This window comes from Pseudonaja textilis, chromosome 7, assembly GCF_049901715.1.
Source record: "Pseudonaja textilis isolate UNSWEBS1 chromosome 7, rPseTex1.2, whole genome shotgun sequence".
In the NCBI taxonomy this organism is placed as follows: domain Eukaryota; kingdom Metazoa; phylum Chordata; class Lepidosauria; order Squamata; family Elapidae; genus Pseudonaja; species Pseudonaja textilis.
This window is the reverse complement of record NC_141996.1, coordinates 44994251-45013905: the sequence shown is the minus strand read 5'-3', so window position 1 is coordinate 45013905 and position 19655 is coordinate 44994251. Positions and strand designations below refer to the sequence as shown.

The 19655-nt window shown below is 34.9% G+C and overlaps 1 protein-coding gene across 2 annotated transcripts in view; it reads right to left on the bottom strand.

The window, feature by feature from the left end:
- Positions 1–19655, bottom strand: part of LOC113436308 (uncharacterized) — a 187283-nt gene that overhangs the window by 119779 nt on the left and 47849 nt on the right. For both annotated transcript variants that reach the window (XM_087937525.1, XM_087937527.1), the window contains exon 3: positions 15292–15337. In XM_087937525.1, coding sequence (XP_087793651.1) covers positions 15292–15337 — 46 coding nt within the window. The remainder of the gene's footprint in view (positions 1–15291; positions 15338–19655) is intronic.

The window sequence follows — 19655 nt, the reverse complement described above, 5'->3', positions numbered from 1 at the left end:
CCAGTGACACATCATTTATAGCTATTATTTATACTATATTCATCCAGTGGAAAGCACAAGATCAGAGAAGTCCTTATACATAAAAATATTGCATAATTTCTTTGTTGTTTATTTTAATTCTTATTAGTTTAATAGCTTACACATATGTTATTTTTACTCTCTACATTTTCATTTATTTATAAACTAATAGTCTAAGATTTAGAATAAAAAAAATATTTGTGAGATGGACATTTAATTAAAGACTTCAAATAACTTGAAGGGCCAAGACCACCTTAAATTATGAGAGCATCTTGGAATTATATCCAAATCAAAAAAAGGTAGCCATGTTAGTTGGTTGCAGCAAAAATAAAATTAGTGGAATTTTTAAAACTAATATTTGTTATGGCACAAGCTTTAGTAGATTACAGTCCATTTCATTTGATGGATAACTATAATCCAGAGTGAACAGTACATGCATATCCTTGGCTTGGGGATAGGGTCTGCTGAGAAAGTAAAAAGAGAGATTTATTAGAAATAAAATGTAGGGGATACAAACAGTGAAAACTGTTCATAAAGGATTACATTCTAAATGGAAATAAAAACAGCTCAGGAGGTCAGCACTGAAAAAATTCTGAAGCAAGTGGTCCAAAAACACACTGTTTACATATTGGCTGATTTCAATACAAAGATTCACAGCCAAGCAGAAACAGGTATCATTGGCAGTTTTGGACCTGAAACAAATGATGTAGATGGTTGTTTGGTTCAATTTTGTTATGAAAATCTATTTCAAATAATAAATACTGGGCTAAAACAGTACAAGTGTCACTTACATCAGAGGGCACTGTAATCAGATAGACCATATCCTAGGTAGCCATTGTTGGATTAATTCAATCCTCATTGTCAAGACCAGGGGTGGCCTGCTGGGCATTCTCAGGGGTTTGGGAGAGCCCTTAACTAAGATTCTGTGCAGTTCAGAGAATGCCCAAATCCCACTCCTGGCTGGCCCCGCTCACCCCACCCCGCCCCTCCCAGGAGTCTCCACTCAGCCCATTTGGATGCAAGTAAATGCAGGGTGTGCACAGAGGTTTGGGGATGGTAAAAAACGGGTCTCCCATTAGTTTGGGAAGGCTGGAAATGGGCCCATTTCTGGCTTCCAGAGAGCTCCAGAACCCGGGGAGGCCATTTTCACCCTCCTGGAGGTTTGAGGAAAGCCTTCAGAGCCAGGGAGGGCAAAAACACTTCCCCACCATGGTGCAGGAGGCTGGCTAGGCCACACCCGCCCTGGCCACACCCACCCAGATACCAGGTAGACAACTCATTGCTACAATTTTTGAAGCCCACCCCTTGTCAAGACATATTCAAGTGCTTTTTGTAATTCGGATCATACATGAATTGTTGTTGGCTAAGATTAGAGACAAATTACGTAACATCAAAAATACATCATCACCAAAGAAGTTTGATCTGACTTCCATTTCATGTAATCAACTGCAGTGAAAAATAATGTTAATTGCTGAGAAGATGCAGGGGAACTGGCAAGAAATTAAATCGCCTATAATTGAAACAGTGGTGGAATACAAACCAGAAAAAGCCAGAGAAAAAGCACAAGTGTCTCTTAGATGAAACTGACAGACTAGTTGAATGAAAAAAATCAGTTGTAATTTTATAATGCTTAACATTTTTTTAAAAATCACAAAGTCTTCAGTTTTTAATGTTTTATTAGATTGGTTAAATTGTACAGAGCCCCTCTATGAGGGAGTTGGGCAATTAAGAAGATTGATATATGAATAAATAAATAAATAAATAACTGCCAATTTTTTAAAAAAATAAATTTTATTTAAAAAATAAAATTTTCTTCCCCCCCCCCCCCATTCCTAAAGATCTATGGTTTATTATAGCTTGTTAAATAAGATGCCAATATAATCAGAGTTGCCTCTGACTTCAAATATATTTTTAAAAGGGCTACCATATTACTCTAAAAAAATCTATACAAAATATATCATGAATATATTGCATTACCTTATTATTACTGGTTGAATAAACATGCCTGTTGTCTTGGACTGTTGCTTATTTAACTTGGCCTGGCTGTACATCTTGTAACTCTTGCAGACTCAAGGTACCTAGAAATTTGAATAAAACAAGCAACGGTAAAACCTATTCCTAATTATTCTGCATTAATATTATTCTTTATTAGAAGAAAAGGAACATCAGTGGCAGTAAAGATACCTAATTAAAACAGGCTTTTAGCCTGTCCTTATTGCCAGATGAAATGAGGTAAAGTATGTAACTTATTAAGAAGTTTAACCATTCTGCAAAAACTCTAATAAATCAGCTTTCCAGAATTAGTAAATATAAGGCATCCAAACCATTTTTATTACAGGGCATTTTAGGTTTCATAACCAAAACCAGAATGAGGAAGAATCTGTTGTATCCCAAGCAAGTTAATTTTAAAAGATGTCTGAAGATTGCCAGATTGCAAAGCACAAAACTGAATTTAACTGTAATTTTAAGGCATTCTGAAAGAAAACTTTCAAAAATACTTTTAACAGAGACAGATTTAGCATGTTTAGAGAACATCTTAAATTTCTATTGCCATGGAAACTTCTACTAATAATCTTACACAACTGCAGTCAGAGTAGAAGCAAATGCGAATGAGTTTGCAATAGCATACAAACAGAGCAACAGGTCAACATAAACTGCTACCATCATAACAAAGATTTACACATATAATTTAAATGCAGATTTAAAAGAGAAGCCTAAAGAAATTTCAATGAAATACTCAGAAAACCCATATCTTAGGGAAAAGTAAATCAATTGCATAACATAAGCAAGCAAGGTATTGCTTAAAAAGAAATGCAATATTGAATGCCATAGGCATGACATTGGATAATGAACATAAAACAGGGATAGGTAACCTGTAAATTTTATAGCAACAATAAAGTTCAAACCAGAAATGAAAGCCAAAACCCATACTAGTGCATTTGGATATTAGTATTGCCATATCAACATTGAAAAGAACAAGAACCTTTCAGATATGCTAAACAGACATACAGTTAAAAGTTGTACTGAAGAAAAGATCATTCCAAAAGGAGTGATATCTATAATTTTAAAGACTAGCAAGATATGTTGGATTCAGCTCTTCCTGAATAAGGATTGCTGCATCTTTTGTACAACTGGTATTTCTCACTAGCATAATGATCATAACATTTGCCATGACATGCAGAAAATCCCTTTGTTTGGAACTATGACGATGGATGGGTGGCTGGATGGATGAGAGAGACAGACAAATTTCTTTGCCTAAACTATGTACTGAATGACCTACTTTTCTGCTAAATTTTAAATAAATCCACCAGTGTTACTGTTTCATAATTTTTCCACTCAGTTGAAATTAAAGTGTTATATTCATTATGCTAGTTACAATTTTTATAACAACTTGCAGCAGACTTGATTCGGAAAAAAAAGAATCAAGATTTTTTTTTGTTTCTTTTAAATCAGGTGCATGTTAATGCTTTAATTTTCTCTATGTAAATTTAACTCTGTATGTGTGTGAGAGAGGGAGAGAGCCAAGGAGAAAGAGAAAGACAGAGAGACAGAGACAGACAGATGGACAGACAGAGATGGGGTGGGCTGAGGATATGTGAGGACTGCTAACAAAATAACTGGACCAGCGATTCATTTTCCTAGGATGAAACTTAGTAGGACACAATAGCAAGAGAACTTTCCAATCCAACCAAGTATTTTGCAAGTGAGTGAAGGACAGGAGCATCTTAAGAGTGTAATGCAGATATGCCGATAGTTATGCCCATAGATGATGAGTGTGTAGTGCAACCATATATATGATATTTTTAAGTTCAAATAAAGTAGATTTTAAATTATTTCATTAATGATCATAGCTTTGATTTTTACTATTATATTTATGTAATATTTCTCCCTTAGATGCATCTTTGGGTAAAATGCAATTCTAAAATATTCATTCATAGATGTATTGCTGGTTTCAGGTAGAAAGATACATGTGCATCTTACCCAATATTGGCTCCTTGCAACTGCCTGGACTGATCCCTCCAATTTTCTCTGCAAGACTTTTAGAAATGACTTGCCAGATCTTGCTTCTTAGGAGGGAGGGAGGGAGAGAGGGACAAGAGGGGAAGGGAAAGAGAAAGAGACTGATCCAAAGTTACCCAGATAGCTTTGTACCTATTTCATGACTAGAACTCATGGTATCCCAGTTTCTAGCATCATGCTTTAAATCAGGGGTGTCAAACTCACAGCAGCATCACATATGTATCGGGACTTTCCCCCCCTTTGCTAAACTGGGCATGGGTATGGTCAGTGCATGACACATCTGGCCTGTAGGCTGGGAGCTTAACAGATCTGCTTTAAATGCTTTACTCATATAATGTATGCCTTGCTTACTATAGGAGAACAAAATCAAACTCTATAATTTTCTAATGCCATGAAATGGTGCTATACTTTTCCAGCCATATTTGTAGATCAGATTTATGTTTAATTAAGAAGACAAAAGCATAATGCAGCATAAGTATGCATTCGGGAAAGAAAACTAGCATTAATTTTCTAAATAATATTTCTCACTTTTTTTACAGGTAATGGCAAATTTCTGTCACTAGACTGCCAGATAACAATAAGTATTTGACTCAGTGACAATAATCTCTGAAAAAATTACATTGTGTTAACCATAGTTATGTTGTTGTCTTTCCTCTATTTTAAATGTTCCTTAAAGCAGGAGAAAGAAAATATTATATCTAACAATGAAATTGTCTTTGTTGGCAAAATGAGCATAAACACAACTGCGGAAGAAAGCAGACATTCACATATCTGATTATATAATTGGTGCAGGCACTAAAAATGTTGATGGACCAGTAACCAGGAGATTGTTCTATGGGATCCCATGTTAACAATCTCTTTTTACATGTCTTGCTGTTCCACAATGACAAATTTGAAAGGCTGATTTGTTGCTGAATTAGCCTACTACCATAGCAAGATAGATTTGGGCCCCTGAACCTAAGTTGGCAATGTGGGAGTCTTCCTTGTCTTCAAAAGGTTTTGAAAAATTTTGGGTTCCTGAGCTAGAAGCCTATTTTTCACTTTCATAAATCTTTCAGTCAGTTTTGTTGATGAACTTTGGGGTTTGATTAAATACATACTCCTGTAAGTTTGCGATAAGCTTTAGAGGAATTGCTCAAGAATATCAAGTTCTTCAATCCTTGCTATGTCTTGCTGTCTTTAGGGGCTGGGCAAACCTTATGTAGGTAATTTAGGTCATCTTAAAGAAGTTGTGGTAAGCTGCAGGCATTTCATGATATATACAGTACATAAGCAAGAACATTCAGGTGTAGTTGCAAGCAATGCTCTTTTAATGCCACTTTAAGGTATGACACAGTATTAGCTGAAAGAGGTGATAGTGCATCCTCTCTTCAAAAGCTGTCTTTCAATCGAGTGGCTAGTACTGCTACTCTCTTATTTTCCTTGAGAAGGCCATATACAATGATTGCAGAAAGCTCTTCATTAAGTCGGAGTTCAGAAGTGAATGTTGGACTCAATCAGCTTTATTCACTTCAGTCAGACCTGAATGCAGTTATTATGATCCTCCTTATCTGATTGAATCTGCCAATAGCACTTTATCTTGACCACAGTATCTTTTTGGATTGCCACAGGATTGGGATTGAATCCCGCTTTGTGTGTACGTGCATTCCTTATTCAATACTAAGGAAAGTCACTCTTCCAAAAAGAATGAAATATTTTGAGAAATATTTAAAAAGGCAGATTATCATATTTCCTAAAAAAGAAACATGTTTCTAAAGACAGAAACCAGCTACCTGCCTCCATCAGATATTTGTTGCCCATTAAGAAGGACTGGGCCAGCCCATCTACAAAACAAAAGACTTTCAGCTCAGTGGTGGGATTCAAATTTTTTTACTACCAGTTCTGTGGCCGTGGCTTGGTGAGTATGGCAAGGGAAGGATACTACAAAATCCCATTCTCTCTTCCCCCCACTAACCTGCTTTCCAGGTCTGTTCTCCTGTGCAGGGCAACAAAAGAAGACCCAGCCAATCAGCTGTTATGTAGAAGGCAGAGAATAGATGGGGGTGGGGCCAGCCAGTAAGACATGACCGTCCAGTACATACTAGGATCATCTAGCAGCAAGCTCACCACATTGCAAAATCACCTGGGGACATTGCATCCACCTCCAGGCTTCAACCAAACTTCTCAGACAAACTACCGGATTAGCTATGACTCTTACAACAGACATTAGAATACATGTTCTTGCATAGGAACAGGAAGCTCAAGGGCAAGGTTGAGAGAAGGTATAAATAACTCTCATTCTCAACTCCATGTGGTCAGTTGCCCAGAACCACCCATGTGTTTCTGCTGCACCAGTAAATCCTCTTTCCGATCAGTCTCCATGCTTCCAATGTCTTTCTCCAGGCTTGGAACTGAACCAGATGGATATTTCTTCCAACAATATTGACATTAAAAAGGCCAGAGTGCTTGCAAACTGAACTGAAAACTTTATAGAGTGCAGAGTCAGCTATTCATTATAACCTAGTTCTTTTTGGCAAGCTACCATACTTACAAAATACAATAGTTATTTTTATAAAACTATGAATATTTCAGAAGGAACAGATTTGAGACAGCTGGGAGAAATAGTACTCTCATGCTTCTACAATATTTCAGAATTCTGAGAGTTCCGGTTTGCAGCGCTTCGGGGCAGGCAGGAATCCGCGATCGTGCGCGGTTTCTGCCTGCGCTCGCCACTGGGGTGCCCCGAGCCACCCGGCTTCGGGGCTAAGCCACCCCGTAGAAGGTGGTGAAGACAGGGGAGATCTGGCAGGGTCGAGAGGAATCACACCTCTACTCCCCAGCCAGCTAAACTCCCTTTTCCAAAGGCGGTAGAGCGGCGGTCAGAAATGGTCGCCTCAAAGAAGCACTCAGCCGGAAAAGAAAGTGCAGGAGGAAATTAAGAAGTGAAAGTTTTTGGCTGACTGGGACAAAAAGTAGCAATTAAGGTACCCTGGAATTTAAAATTTGCAAAAGATACATTGTTCTCAAATACTTGTAAGCGGCGAATGAAAGTTAAAAGGGAAAGCTCATTTGTTTTCCACTCGCCTTCCTAACATTGACAGCGAACAGAAATAAATGAGAAATCACAAAAAACCGCTTTGGCATCAATAGGTAACTAAACTGGATAATTAAATGTCAAGGGGATAATAAGGATTGCTGAACATTTAAAAAAAATTTTTTTGCTGTAAGTGGGAAGGGAAAGGAAAAGAATAGGAGAAGGATTTGGAAGGCAGGAGGAGATTGCCTAGAACTTAAAAGAATCATTAAATACTAACAAGACTTTTAGAAGATATATTTTAACTGGAATTTTGTAACTAAACAGTAACCCCAGAAAGAGAAAGTGAAGAAAGAAGAAAGTGTTAAAAGAAACAGCTTATTTGGACTGTTTGGTGACTTTGGGACTTTTGGAAATTATATTTGAAGGACTAAATTGGTTGTTTGGAAAAAGTTTTTTTTTTTTATAATGGCATCACTTGTGGATGAACTGAAAATTGAATTCAAAAAATATAAAGAAGAGGAACAAGAAGGGAAGGGCTCTCTTGGCTCTCTTTTTCAATTCTTAGAAATGGCGATTTGTACCTATGAGAAACTGACTGCGCAACAAAATGATTGGGACAAAGAAGCCATCTTTGATGAATAAGTAACTTTACTTGGGGAAGAAAGGGGAAAGGAGGAAAAGAAAATGGAGACTAAGATCTAAAAAAACAACCAAAAAAGGGAAAAATAAGATGAAAAGTGGATATAATGTTAGAAAACAACAGAAAGGGAGAATACAGAAGAGGGAAATGGAGGTGGAGAGACAAGGGGCTAAAAAGGGCAGGGAGAAAAAACATGGGAGGAAGGAAGGGATGAGAAGTTTCAATGGTGTGGAGCAAGATGTAAAGAAACAGGATTTATTTAGAGATAATGGGTAAAAACTTAATTGAAAAAGGGATTCTGCAAAGGTACATAAGATTGTATTGTTATATTTGTATTAGAAATAATGTTAGAAAATTGGAAACAACATGTGATTAAAAAGTGGGATAAAATATTCAGTGTAATTCAGTGAATTTTTGTGAATAAAAGGAAGGCAATGAAATAAATGAGAGAATTGAATTAGGAAGGAATGGGAACATTTTAATGACACAATGTTTTGAAGTGGGGGAGAAATAACTATGGAAAGTTTATAAGTGTTCCCATAAAAGTATGATATTTAACTGAAAAGTAATGTGTAAAATGTTCAAGATTTAAATGAATATTAATATTAATGATAGATTTGAATTGGTATGGATTGTTGTTTTAATTATATTACATATTTATAATCTTTTCTTTTTAAAAAAAATATAGTGTGTAACTTTAGAATGTACTATACTAAGTGTTATAAATTTAGGGGAAAGAGATAAAGGTGTCATACTCCAATCAGTGTACAGGAGAAATTTCATTTAAAGGGAAAAGATAATAGATAGCTGGAAACAGGACAGACAAAGAATAATAAGCATAATGATCTGAACTGACATGAGATAAATAAAATAAAATCAAGAAAGTTAAAAGAGGGGAGAAGCTATATAGAAAATGTAAAATGGCAATAAGATATGGAATGGTATATAAAACGAGCATGAATTTGAATTTGTGTCTGTACGAAGAGATGTAACCCGGGATCAAGCTGCTTTCAGAAAAGATGGTTTATGTTTTTATGTCTGATGTTTTGTTTGTTTGTGTATTGTTTTTGAAAATCAATAAAATTTGTTTAAATTTTTTTTTTCAGAATTCTCAAAGTATTCTTTGCGTATCACCTCCAAATACAAATTAAGAAAGCAGAGTATTAGGTCTGTTCAATTAAAAAAATGTATGCTATTGTATCGTTCATATAAAATTGACATATTTATAGATAATATGGACAACCATTCCTGATGAACAAAAGACATGTAGGGGATATAATAAAAAAATGGTAAGGAGCTAGACATTGTTTATTCCTTGGTAAAGATTTGTTTTTTGTGAAAAAATAATCTTAATAGCTTACGACTCAAATTCACAATGTATTCATAAATACACTCCAATAAGTCACATGGGATTAATCCCCAGAGAGGGGTTAGGTCCTAGTGGTATCATATTAAGGTTGCAAAAATCTAGAAAACAATGAATTGGCAGTAAAGAGATAACTAATATCATGTAAATGATTATTTAGATAAGTCGTCTAATTATTATCTCAATATTTTTAATCATTTTACAATTAAGTTTCCAATTTACAACTGCCTTCAAGCTCACTGGAATATGTATTTAATTTTAAACTGATTACTTTTTATTCTTCATCCTTAACAACAATCATACATGAACTAGAAACTTTTGTAAAAGGTGTGTAAAAATGACTGCATGAAGAGTTTATCAGAAATAGATGCTTATAATCCCTTTTCAGAATTCCAGAGGTTGCAATATTAAACAGACAATGTAGTCTAGACAACATATTTTTAAGGAAGTAAACAATATGTAGTTAAAGACCAAATAAATAAAATGTTCCCAAATGGTTAGGTGACCAATTTGCAATGTTTTGGTTTTAGAGTTCTGAATATCTCTCTTCTTGTAGGATACTGAATGAGAAACATATTTAAATTTCAATCTGCATCTACAGAATCTACAGAAAAAACTAGTATTCTTCTACCACATTTTTACCACACCATTTTCATTCTTCTACCGCTGAAATCACTATAGTTTTTAGAACAGAAAGAGCAATTTACTGGGATTTTTATAAACAAAGTTTCTGATGTGCTACATATCTAGCTTTTGTGGACTGTGTTGCAGAAAGAAAAAACACACAATATCAATTTCCATCTCACAATCTCTGTACTTCATAACAGAGGAAGTCACAAACACAACCAATATGCAATGCAATTAGTTCAAGATTAACTGAATTGATCTATCCAATAAGTTAAAATAAATTAACACTCAATATGATAATGAATAGACAAAGAACAATTTGAATGGAGCTTCAATATCATTCCTATTAGGGTATTGTTACATTCTATATTGCACACAAATAAAACTGAGTAAATATATACAGTATAACTCTGAGATTTTAGAGATATTTCTTCAAATCATATCTTTGCCTCAATAGTGCTGCTACTATAAAGAAAGATTACTGTGAAGCTAAAGTATGTAGATCCATACGAATTCACATCACATGCATTACAAAGTTTACTCTTTCCAAATATATTGTATTTTTATAAGTTTTATCACTTATATATGAAAAATGACATGTTAACTAGCCTCAAAACTAATACAATCTGAAATAGTTTATCTAGGATACATAAGAACACCATAACTGGTACAATTGAACATGTCTTTTTTTCCAAATAAAAACATTTCGTCTCATAATTTATGTTCCTAGTAAAGCAGAAGAATAAATAAAAGATAAAAGCAGAACAAATGAAAAATGACATCATCTAATGTACTGATGAATTACATTAATTTCAGTCTATCCTATTTCACTTTTATGTGCACTTACATATACAATGGATATAAAGCCTACATACTCCTGTTAAAATGCCAAGTTTTCTTTAAAAAATCAGACCACTTCAGAATTGTTTCTACCATTAATATAACCTCTAAGCTGTACAATTCAATTGAAGAATAAACTGAAATCTTTTAGAGAAGGAAGTAACAATAAAAACTTACAATACCATAGTTGCCTAAGTGTGAATGCCCTCATATAAGTAGGCATGTGGCAGTGTTCAGAATTAACCAATCACATTCAACCTGGTGTTAAATAATGGTCAGTACACATCTGACATCAATTAAAGTGACTCTGATGAGCGCTTATAAAGTTCATGGTTCTTGTAGGATTTTCTGATAATTAATTACTCAGTTGCCTCTTACTGCAAAAGACATGGTCTTCAAACAGCCAAAACAACATTAAAGTGATCTCATAGTTGAAAGGTATCAATCAGAAGAAGGGTACAAAAACATTTCCAGGGTATTGGATAAACCATAGAACATAATGGAAATAGTCATCAATTAATGGCACAAAATGCCACAATAGTGACATTATCAAACTCTGGATGTGTCTCCAAACCATATGAAAAAAACAAGAAAAATATCCTGTAAGGCTGCCAAGAGGCCTGCAAAATTCAGTGAAAACCAGAAATGTGATAACTATATTTACACAGGGAAGAATGAACACAGGGAAGCATGAAACAGATCAACTCACTTAAAAACGTAAATCAAATTACTTTTTCCAACATGATTTTACCTCTGAAAATATTTAATAAATGATATAACACTATCACAGAACAAAAATCCCATCTGGAAGAACACTGTACATATGCAAGGATTTAAAGAAAATTAGTCACAAACAATTTTAAAGGTTGGAATAATTCTTACAAAATAAGCATAAATTAAAATGCTTGATAGAATACTATTATCAGTATTACAGCTTGGAAACATTTATTCATTCCAATCTTAAAAACACTTTGAAGAGAAAAAAAGAAAAGTAATTAGGATATATTTTTTAGGCTTTAGTAGAATATCAATAGTATAGGCAGTGGCTTCCTTCCTTCCTTCCTTCCTTCCTTCCTTCCTTCCTTCCTTCCTTCCTTCCTTCCTTCCTTCTTTTTTCATATTAAAAAGCTTTCTTTGTCCAGCTGTATCTGGCTCTAGGGCTCAGTGCTCTTCTCCATTTCTTAGACGAGGAAGCCAGCATTATCTGACGACAATTTCTGTGGTCATGTGACCAACAAGACTATATGCCCAAGGCACACAGAATGCTGTTAGCTTCCCACCAAAGTGATACCTATTAATCTACTTGCATTTGCTAGGTAGGTAAATGCTAGGTAGACAAGAGCTGGGATAGGAGAGGGAGCTCACCCCATTGTGCAACGCTTTGATCTCAAATCCGGGCTGTCAGTGTCTTTAACTACTGAGCCATCACACACCTTTTTTTTAACCTCCATTGAATAACATTACTGACCAGAGAATATTGAAAACACTGGATACATTCTGATGTGATACCTTATTGCCTCTGTCTAAATTATGTGGGTTGAATAGTACAATAGTAAAGCATTGCCTGAACTATCAGTCATAAAATTAAGCATCTTTCTTTTCTTCATTTTCTAGTGTTACTTCTATATAGAACTAGCTCAATACCCATGCTTCATTATGAAACTATGTGGTCAGGCTTAGTTTTGGGGGAGGAAAATAAGGGGGGGAATTCTGCCTCTGCCTACCAGCATCATCGGTATTTATCTGGCAAGTGTCCTGTCAGTATGTGAGAGAGTTGAGGGCTATTTGGAAACCAAAACAGTATTTGCCATGTGAGCAAGGAGACAGCAAGGAGCCTAGGCGTGGCTTAGCTCAACTGTTCTGTATTAAAACTGGTAGCTGCTGTGAAACTAAAACTGAAATTCCTCTCCTCTGATTGTGTTTTGCATTTGGAACAGATTTCTTTTCAGGTGGGGAGGGGGAATAGAACTCCTTAGCATCAAAGTATGTTAATAATAATATACAAAATACTAATGCTCTGATGATCATTTTGAAAAATCCTTCCTTAGTGAGCACCGAGAAGCCAAGAGGAACAGACATGACAAATTTCAAGTTTGTAACCTTTACGGTTCTGGAGATTTTGTGATGATGAAGGAATGGTATTTTGGTTTTCCTATGGAATATTTAAATCTATGACATATGAATTTTCATTACAGAAAACTGAAAATTTAAAATTGTCAAAGGTTTATTTGTATTAGTATTCTTAAGAACAGGTAATTAATTCCTGTAGCACTTTCAAAAATAAATATATTTATCTCCAATAGATTATGCATTAATACCTGTTATTCTTTATGGTACCACAATACTTCACATATTTGTTTCCATGTTTTAAGAAAACTACTTTTTAATTTTAAGCAATTTGGGAACAATTTGTATTGCTTTGGAACACTTTGTCCCATCACTGTTTGCCTTCTGAATCAGTGTTTCAACTTCTGAAACTTGTTGCATTAGTGCCTCAAATCTTTAAAGGAATACTTCACTTAATGAATGTAACATTTTTTCAACTATGGTTTCTGCACATGTAATTCTTCATTCTAATTGCAAGACAAAACAGCCACTGACTGGCTTCAAGATTTCTTCCTAGTCTTCAGTAGTCATAAGAAGTTTTGCCAAGCTTGACCAAAATCTTCAAAATCTTTTCTAACATTTCAGGTAAGCTCCTGGAATCAATGGAAGAAGCTCTACAATATGGCAAAATTATTTGCTGCAGAGAATCATAACTTCTTCTCACCTTGATTAAGAGAAAGGGTTGTCTCTATGGTACAAAGAACTGCATGAAACCAAAATCCAAGCAGTCTTGCTCTGGAATCTGTTGTTTAAGTTCTAAGCTTAGGTTCATCCAAAGCCATTTCATAGTCCCAAACAATTACCATTGATTCCAAAATTGGAATGCTAATCCACTTTAGGGTTTAAAGAGACCTAAATTATGCTTATGTTTAAATATCCATTCCCTAAAAATAAAAGGAAAGGCTCATATCCCTCCTTTCTGCATAGGAAATATTGAGTTATATATTTCTAGATATCTAAATTGTATGGTGCAGTACAGCAGTAAAATGATTTCGGTAATAAAAACAGTTAATAAATCAAATAAAAACAACTGAAAAATTCAAAATACTTTTTTCTTCAAATAATAAGACTAAATTTTTGCTATAGTCAAATCTATCTACATATGACATAATTCTTTGGGATATTCAAAAGTCCTGGTCTCAACATCTTTTTCTGAAGAATACTTTTGCAATGTCTAATTTCCCAATGGTCAACATGGAAAATATTGGCTATAGCATATCTTACTGCAGAACACATGACCCTTCAAATACTATGGTGACACTTTTCTCACTAAAGCATAGGAATAGAATATTATAGATAATGCACTTTTTTTAGAGCCAGTATTCCAAATGCTGTTCCACACAGAAAAAGAACACCATGCTAAAAAGTTCAGTTGGCTGCCAAGAAGAAAAACTTCAATGACCTCTTAGCTTGGAATATGGTAAGCAAGAAAATACAAAGGCAGTTTTGAAAATCACACATGATATGAAAAGCTTGGCAATAATGTTAACACTGCAGAGTAATCCATTACAGCTATAAATGTGAGGAATTCAGAACCGATAAATGTTCTTCTTTATATGATACTTGGTTGTATTGGCATGGGTATATCTGGCATGGGTAATAATTGTTTAAAAGAAGACTGAACAGTTTCATAAAGGATCAATGGCTGTCAATGTTGATGGCTGTTGACTCTGCCCAGAATCACCAGCAATTGTCTACATTATATAATAGGTGTTTGTGAATAAAAATGGAAGAAACCATTGTCTTAACCACATGGGTGACTTTTCCAAAAGCATCTCAATAGACTATGTGAAACACAGACAACTGAAATATATGGGACACTGATTAGATTTAACAGGTTACTACTTTGTATTATTTTTATGCTTGAAATAAAATATAATTAAATGCAAGTTGTAAGACAACTTAAAATACAACTTATGCAGGTTATACAATTATATAATATTGCAAATATTATTATAAATAATAAATTACAAATAAAATTAGCTGCACACATATATAGACCAGCATCAAGTCATATGTTAGACTAGGAAGAAATCAAATCCCAAGATCCCAAAATTGCAAATGAGTCATGAAATATTGGTTGAGGTTGGAATAGAGAGACATATATGATGCTAAATGATGTTAGGCAAGTCATACCTTGTCAAAATAATTTGAGTGCTGCTGACATGACAAAATGGATTAAATACCATTGCTACTTAAATATCTAGATGAGAATTAACTATATAATATGGATAAAGCTGGTAGAAGATTAAATGAAGTATTTCAGGCAAACTCCGCCCACAGTCTGGACTTCAATCTTATCAGGACTCAAGGTTGACTCAGTCTTCCATCATTCCAAGGTCGGTAAAATGAGGATTCAGATTGTTGGAGGCAATATGCAAATAATTGTGACATTGTAAACCATCCAGAGTGCTGTAAAGCACTATGGAGCACTGTATAAGTCTATATGTCTAAATGCTACTGCTACTGCTATTAAATAGCTTTGGAATTTTCTCTTGTTATAGGGAATAATTTGCAACTGACTGCAAAATAGATTGCAACTGACATTATATTAGACTGATGGATTATAAACATCGCTTGAGTAACATATAATACTGTAATAACAGTATTCAATAATTATACAATTCAGGAATAACAGACAAGTCCAAAACAACTTACTCTCTGTGGAGTTACAGCTTGGCATATAGTAGAAGTCCCAGAAATCCTAGAAAATGAAGGCAATAAAAACTAGTTGAAAAACTAATATGTTTGCAAGCTTAATTTAAAAGTTTCTAATTTTATGAGATTTTTGTTTGGATATCACATTTTAAGATTTTTTTTAATTAGGTGATTTCTTCTATTGGATATATTAGGTATTTAATACTCTTCTATGGGACATGAAATACTGCTTTATTTCTCATAGGGCAAATTTTATGTTCATAGCTACCATTCAGACTTTATAACTCCAATCATAGTCAATCTGATCATACAATAGAGAAATAAAATATAATTCATTTATTATTCAAGCCTGCTGTTAGGCTTTTTATTCGTAATAGTTACACTTTGTCTATTTTAAAATAACCCTAATCCTAACCCTTGCAATAAAGGTAGTATTAATACTCATGGTTTTGGTTTCTTGAATAGATTAAATCAAAAGACACATAAATCCTGCTAGTCCAAAAGTACATGACTTCTCCCTTACTTTTACTTTCCTGGGAGTTGTCAACTTTCCCTGGTAGTCCAGACAGAAAAACACAATGCGATAATTATATTTATTGTAAATCTACATTAACATTACGTTAATCTTGCAAGTCTGAAAATACAAATCTCTCATCATCTCCTTTTTACCAACTGATAAATTGGGAAGCTCCTTTCTTACTTTCTTTCTTTGCCTATTATATAGTTGGGGGCTCCCTCTCTCAATGGTATCTCTTGTCCCCCTATATCCCAAGGTCATTTGCACATACCATTGCAGGAAGCTCCCTTCTAAGGTTATTTCCATACCTTGACTGCTTCTGTGGTTTAAGATATGTTTTGTGTGACCATTGTCTAGGCTTCTACTTTTCCTCCTGTCTCCCAAAGTTATTCTCATGGCCCATTATACACATGAACCTGCACATAACGTATGACCAGTTGGTTACCTTTTTCCACACAGTATCTCTGATAAAGACAACATCAGTCTTATAGATATTTAATAATAGCATAGTAGCAGGCAAATAGTGGTAGCAATGGGCACTAGTTTTAGCAGTCATTTACTTTATTGTCTATAGAGCATACAAAATGTTGAAGTTTAACTTAGTTATGACCTGCAATTTGTATAGGATCAGGAAAATTCACTTCAGAATATGTACACATCAAACTGCTCACAATTCTGCACATTAGTCTCATTTGTCCATTAATATCTGATAAGCCTTTCATCCGAGGAAAAAACCATGTTCATGTCATATACCGAAGTACATCACTTGCAGAATCCCCATAACATTTATTGAAACATACTGAACAATGCATATTACAGAATAATAGAGATGGAAGGGACCTTGGAGGTTTTTTAGTCCAACCTTCTACTCAAGAAGGATATCCTATACTGCTTCATACAAAAGGTTGTCCAATCTTTTCTTAAAAACCATAGGTGATGGACCCCCTACAACTTCTGAAGGCAAGCCATTCCACTGATTAATTTTTCTAACTGTCATGAAATTTCTTCTTAATTCTAGGCTGGTTCTCTCCTTGATTTCTTCAGCAAAGAACTAAAACCTACAAGTTATCACCATTTGCTTTTAAAAGGATCTTTAAACACAAAATATAGGTTTGTTTGTTTTGGCAGAAGGAACATAGAAAACTCCAAAGAGAAAGAAAAATCAACGGTGAGAAAATATGTTCACTTGCAGTGGAACTTTTATTCACAACCAAAATCTCTGCTTGTATTGAGCAGGACAGACCACATTTTTTGAACAATCTATATAGGATGTTAATAATAAATGACATTAATGATATATATTCACAAAAGTTCATTAATGATATCTTTTAATTCCTCATTTTATTTATCTGTCAATAAAGAGTTTGTTTGTTTGCCTCCTAGGAGAGAGAGAGAGAGAGAGAGAGAGAAACATAAAAAAAACCAGGAGAGCTAACAAAATAGCTTTGAAGGACAGGATATACTGCCTACTAATATAAGATCACTAAGTCTCTGTTTAATTGTTAACTGATATACAGCATGTAATCCAGTCCAGATACTTGCTTTTGAACTCATTTAAACCAAAGCATGATTTTGATTGCAGGTTCACTTGCTAAGACTCATCACAATAGAACTAGCAGAAATTATTCCTTGTAAATCTTATTCTCATTCTTGAGCTAACAAAGATAATTAAAGTGACCCACAGAAGAAAAAAGAAGCAAGACCATAAACATAGCAGACAATTCAAGTGCACCAGTAAGACAGATAATTAAACAAGTTTATTTCTAGAACAAAAAAAGCAAGTCCATAAAATTGTTACCAATTCAAAACTGTTCTTAACTGTTTTCAATATCTTCAAACAAAAATTGATAGCTAACTAGAAGCAGAGAGGAGATCCATCAGAGAGAGGTCCCTTAGATATTTCACGACATGCCTAATAATTAGTTAGCTACTTGTTCCAAAACAGAAACCATATATAATTCCAAGGAAGGACTAGACACCTAATCTACTTAGAGTTATAGGACTACTTATAGACACCCGTAACCATATAACCGTCATGGTAAAATAAAAAAGTAAAATAGCCAATCAATAAATTTTTATTATGATCACAGACAAGCAACATAAAGTAGTAGATACTCATACAATTAATCAAAGCATTTCACTCTACATTTTTGAAGTTCAACAACCTTAAAAGAACATGTGATCTGCTACTTAATTTAAAGTATGATAGTGAAAAAAGACACCAAAATTACAGAATAACTTTTGCACATAGTAGTTTTAATCTGATTATACCATAGACCAGGGGTCCCCAATCCTAGACCACAGAGCAGTACCAATCTATGGCTTGTTAGGAGCTGGGTCGCAGGTGGCAGTGGGTGAACAAGCAAAACCAAAACCATCCCCTCCCCCGATCCGTGGAAAAAATTTCTTTCAAAATAATGGTCCCTAGGTGCTGCTGCCATAGGCCAATGCATGTCAACAGTAAGTGAAATCAATCAACAGCCAGATAGGACTTCTGAGGCATATTCTGCACATTAATTTATGAACAACAGTTCTGAACTGTTTCAAAACATAATTTGAAAAGAGCCTCATGTTTCTATAACATTCTCTTCTTAAACATTAACATTTAGACAATGAAAGCTAGCGATTATATCAAAATATGCGAAGATTGATTTGTAGTATAAACCTGTTTATGAAATGAACAAATGAACAAATTGAAAGTTAATATATTTTAATTAAGTGGGGAGATCTCTTTTAGCTTTGAACATATGCAGGGGTGGGTTTCTAATGGTTCTGTCAACTTCTGTAGAACCGGTAGCTCTGTTTTTGCCCACCCACCCACCCGGGCTCTTACCTGATCTTTATTTCCTGATTTTTCAACTTCAGCTGCCGAAAGAGGCACAGCTGCAGTTAAAAAAGCAGGAAAAGAGGGCTGTTTCAAAGGCTGCGTCTCTGCACACAGCATGCTGGTGACGATTTACAGGCGTGTGGCTCACAGCATGCAGGGAAGCTCATAAATCCCGAACCAGTAGTTAACCCTGTCATATCCCACCCCTGTATATAGGAGATGGTGGACATATAAATTTGACAAATATATAAAATAATATTAAATTTACCATGTTTTTTTAAAAAAAAATTAGATTCTATTCTGGTTTTTACACTGAGTTTTGTTTTAGAATTCCTGTCCCCCTTTGCTTTCTTTGACTTTGGATTCTATTCAGGGGTGGGATTCAACTGGTGTTACCACCAGTTCAGTACTTATGTTTTGCACACGCATGCACGCATCACATGCATGGGCACCAGACACACACTGCGGGCGTGTGTAAGACACCAAAAGCTGTACCTCCCGGACAGCTGATAAGCAGTGTGCACAGGTGCGTAGCATTTGAAAAACACTTTTTTAAACTGCTTTTTCAACCTCAGCTGTGCTGTGCAAAGCAGCTGAGGTTGAAAAAGCAGGAAATAAAGGTCAGGTAAGAGCCCAGGTGGGCGGGTGAGCCAACCAGCAGCAGACACAGAACCGGTTCCCAGAGAACTGGTAGCATCCCACCCCTGATTCTATTGGATGCTATTAATTTTATTAAAAGTAGCAATAGTACTTATATACTGCTTCATAGTACCTTACAGCACTCTCTAAGTGGTTTACAGAGTCAGCATATTTCCCCCAACGATCATTTCACTGACCTCAGAAGGATGGAAGGCTGAGTCAATCCTGAGCTGGTCAAGATCAAACTCTGTCAATGAGCTGAATTAGCCTGCAATACTGCATTCTAACTGCATCACCACAGCTCAATAGAATAGCATAACTCTCTATTGAAGAATACAGATAGCCCTCGATTTACAACCATTCATTTAGCGACTGTTTGAA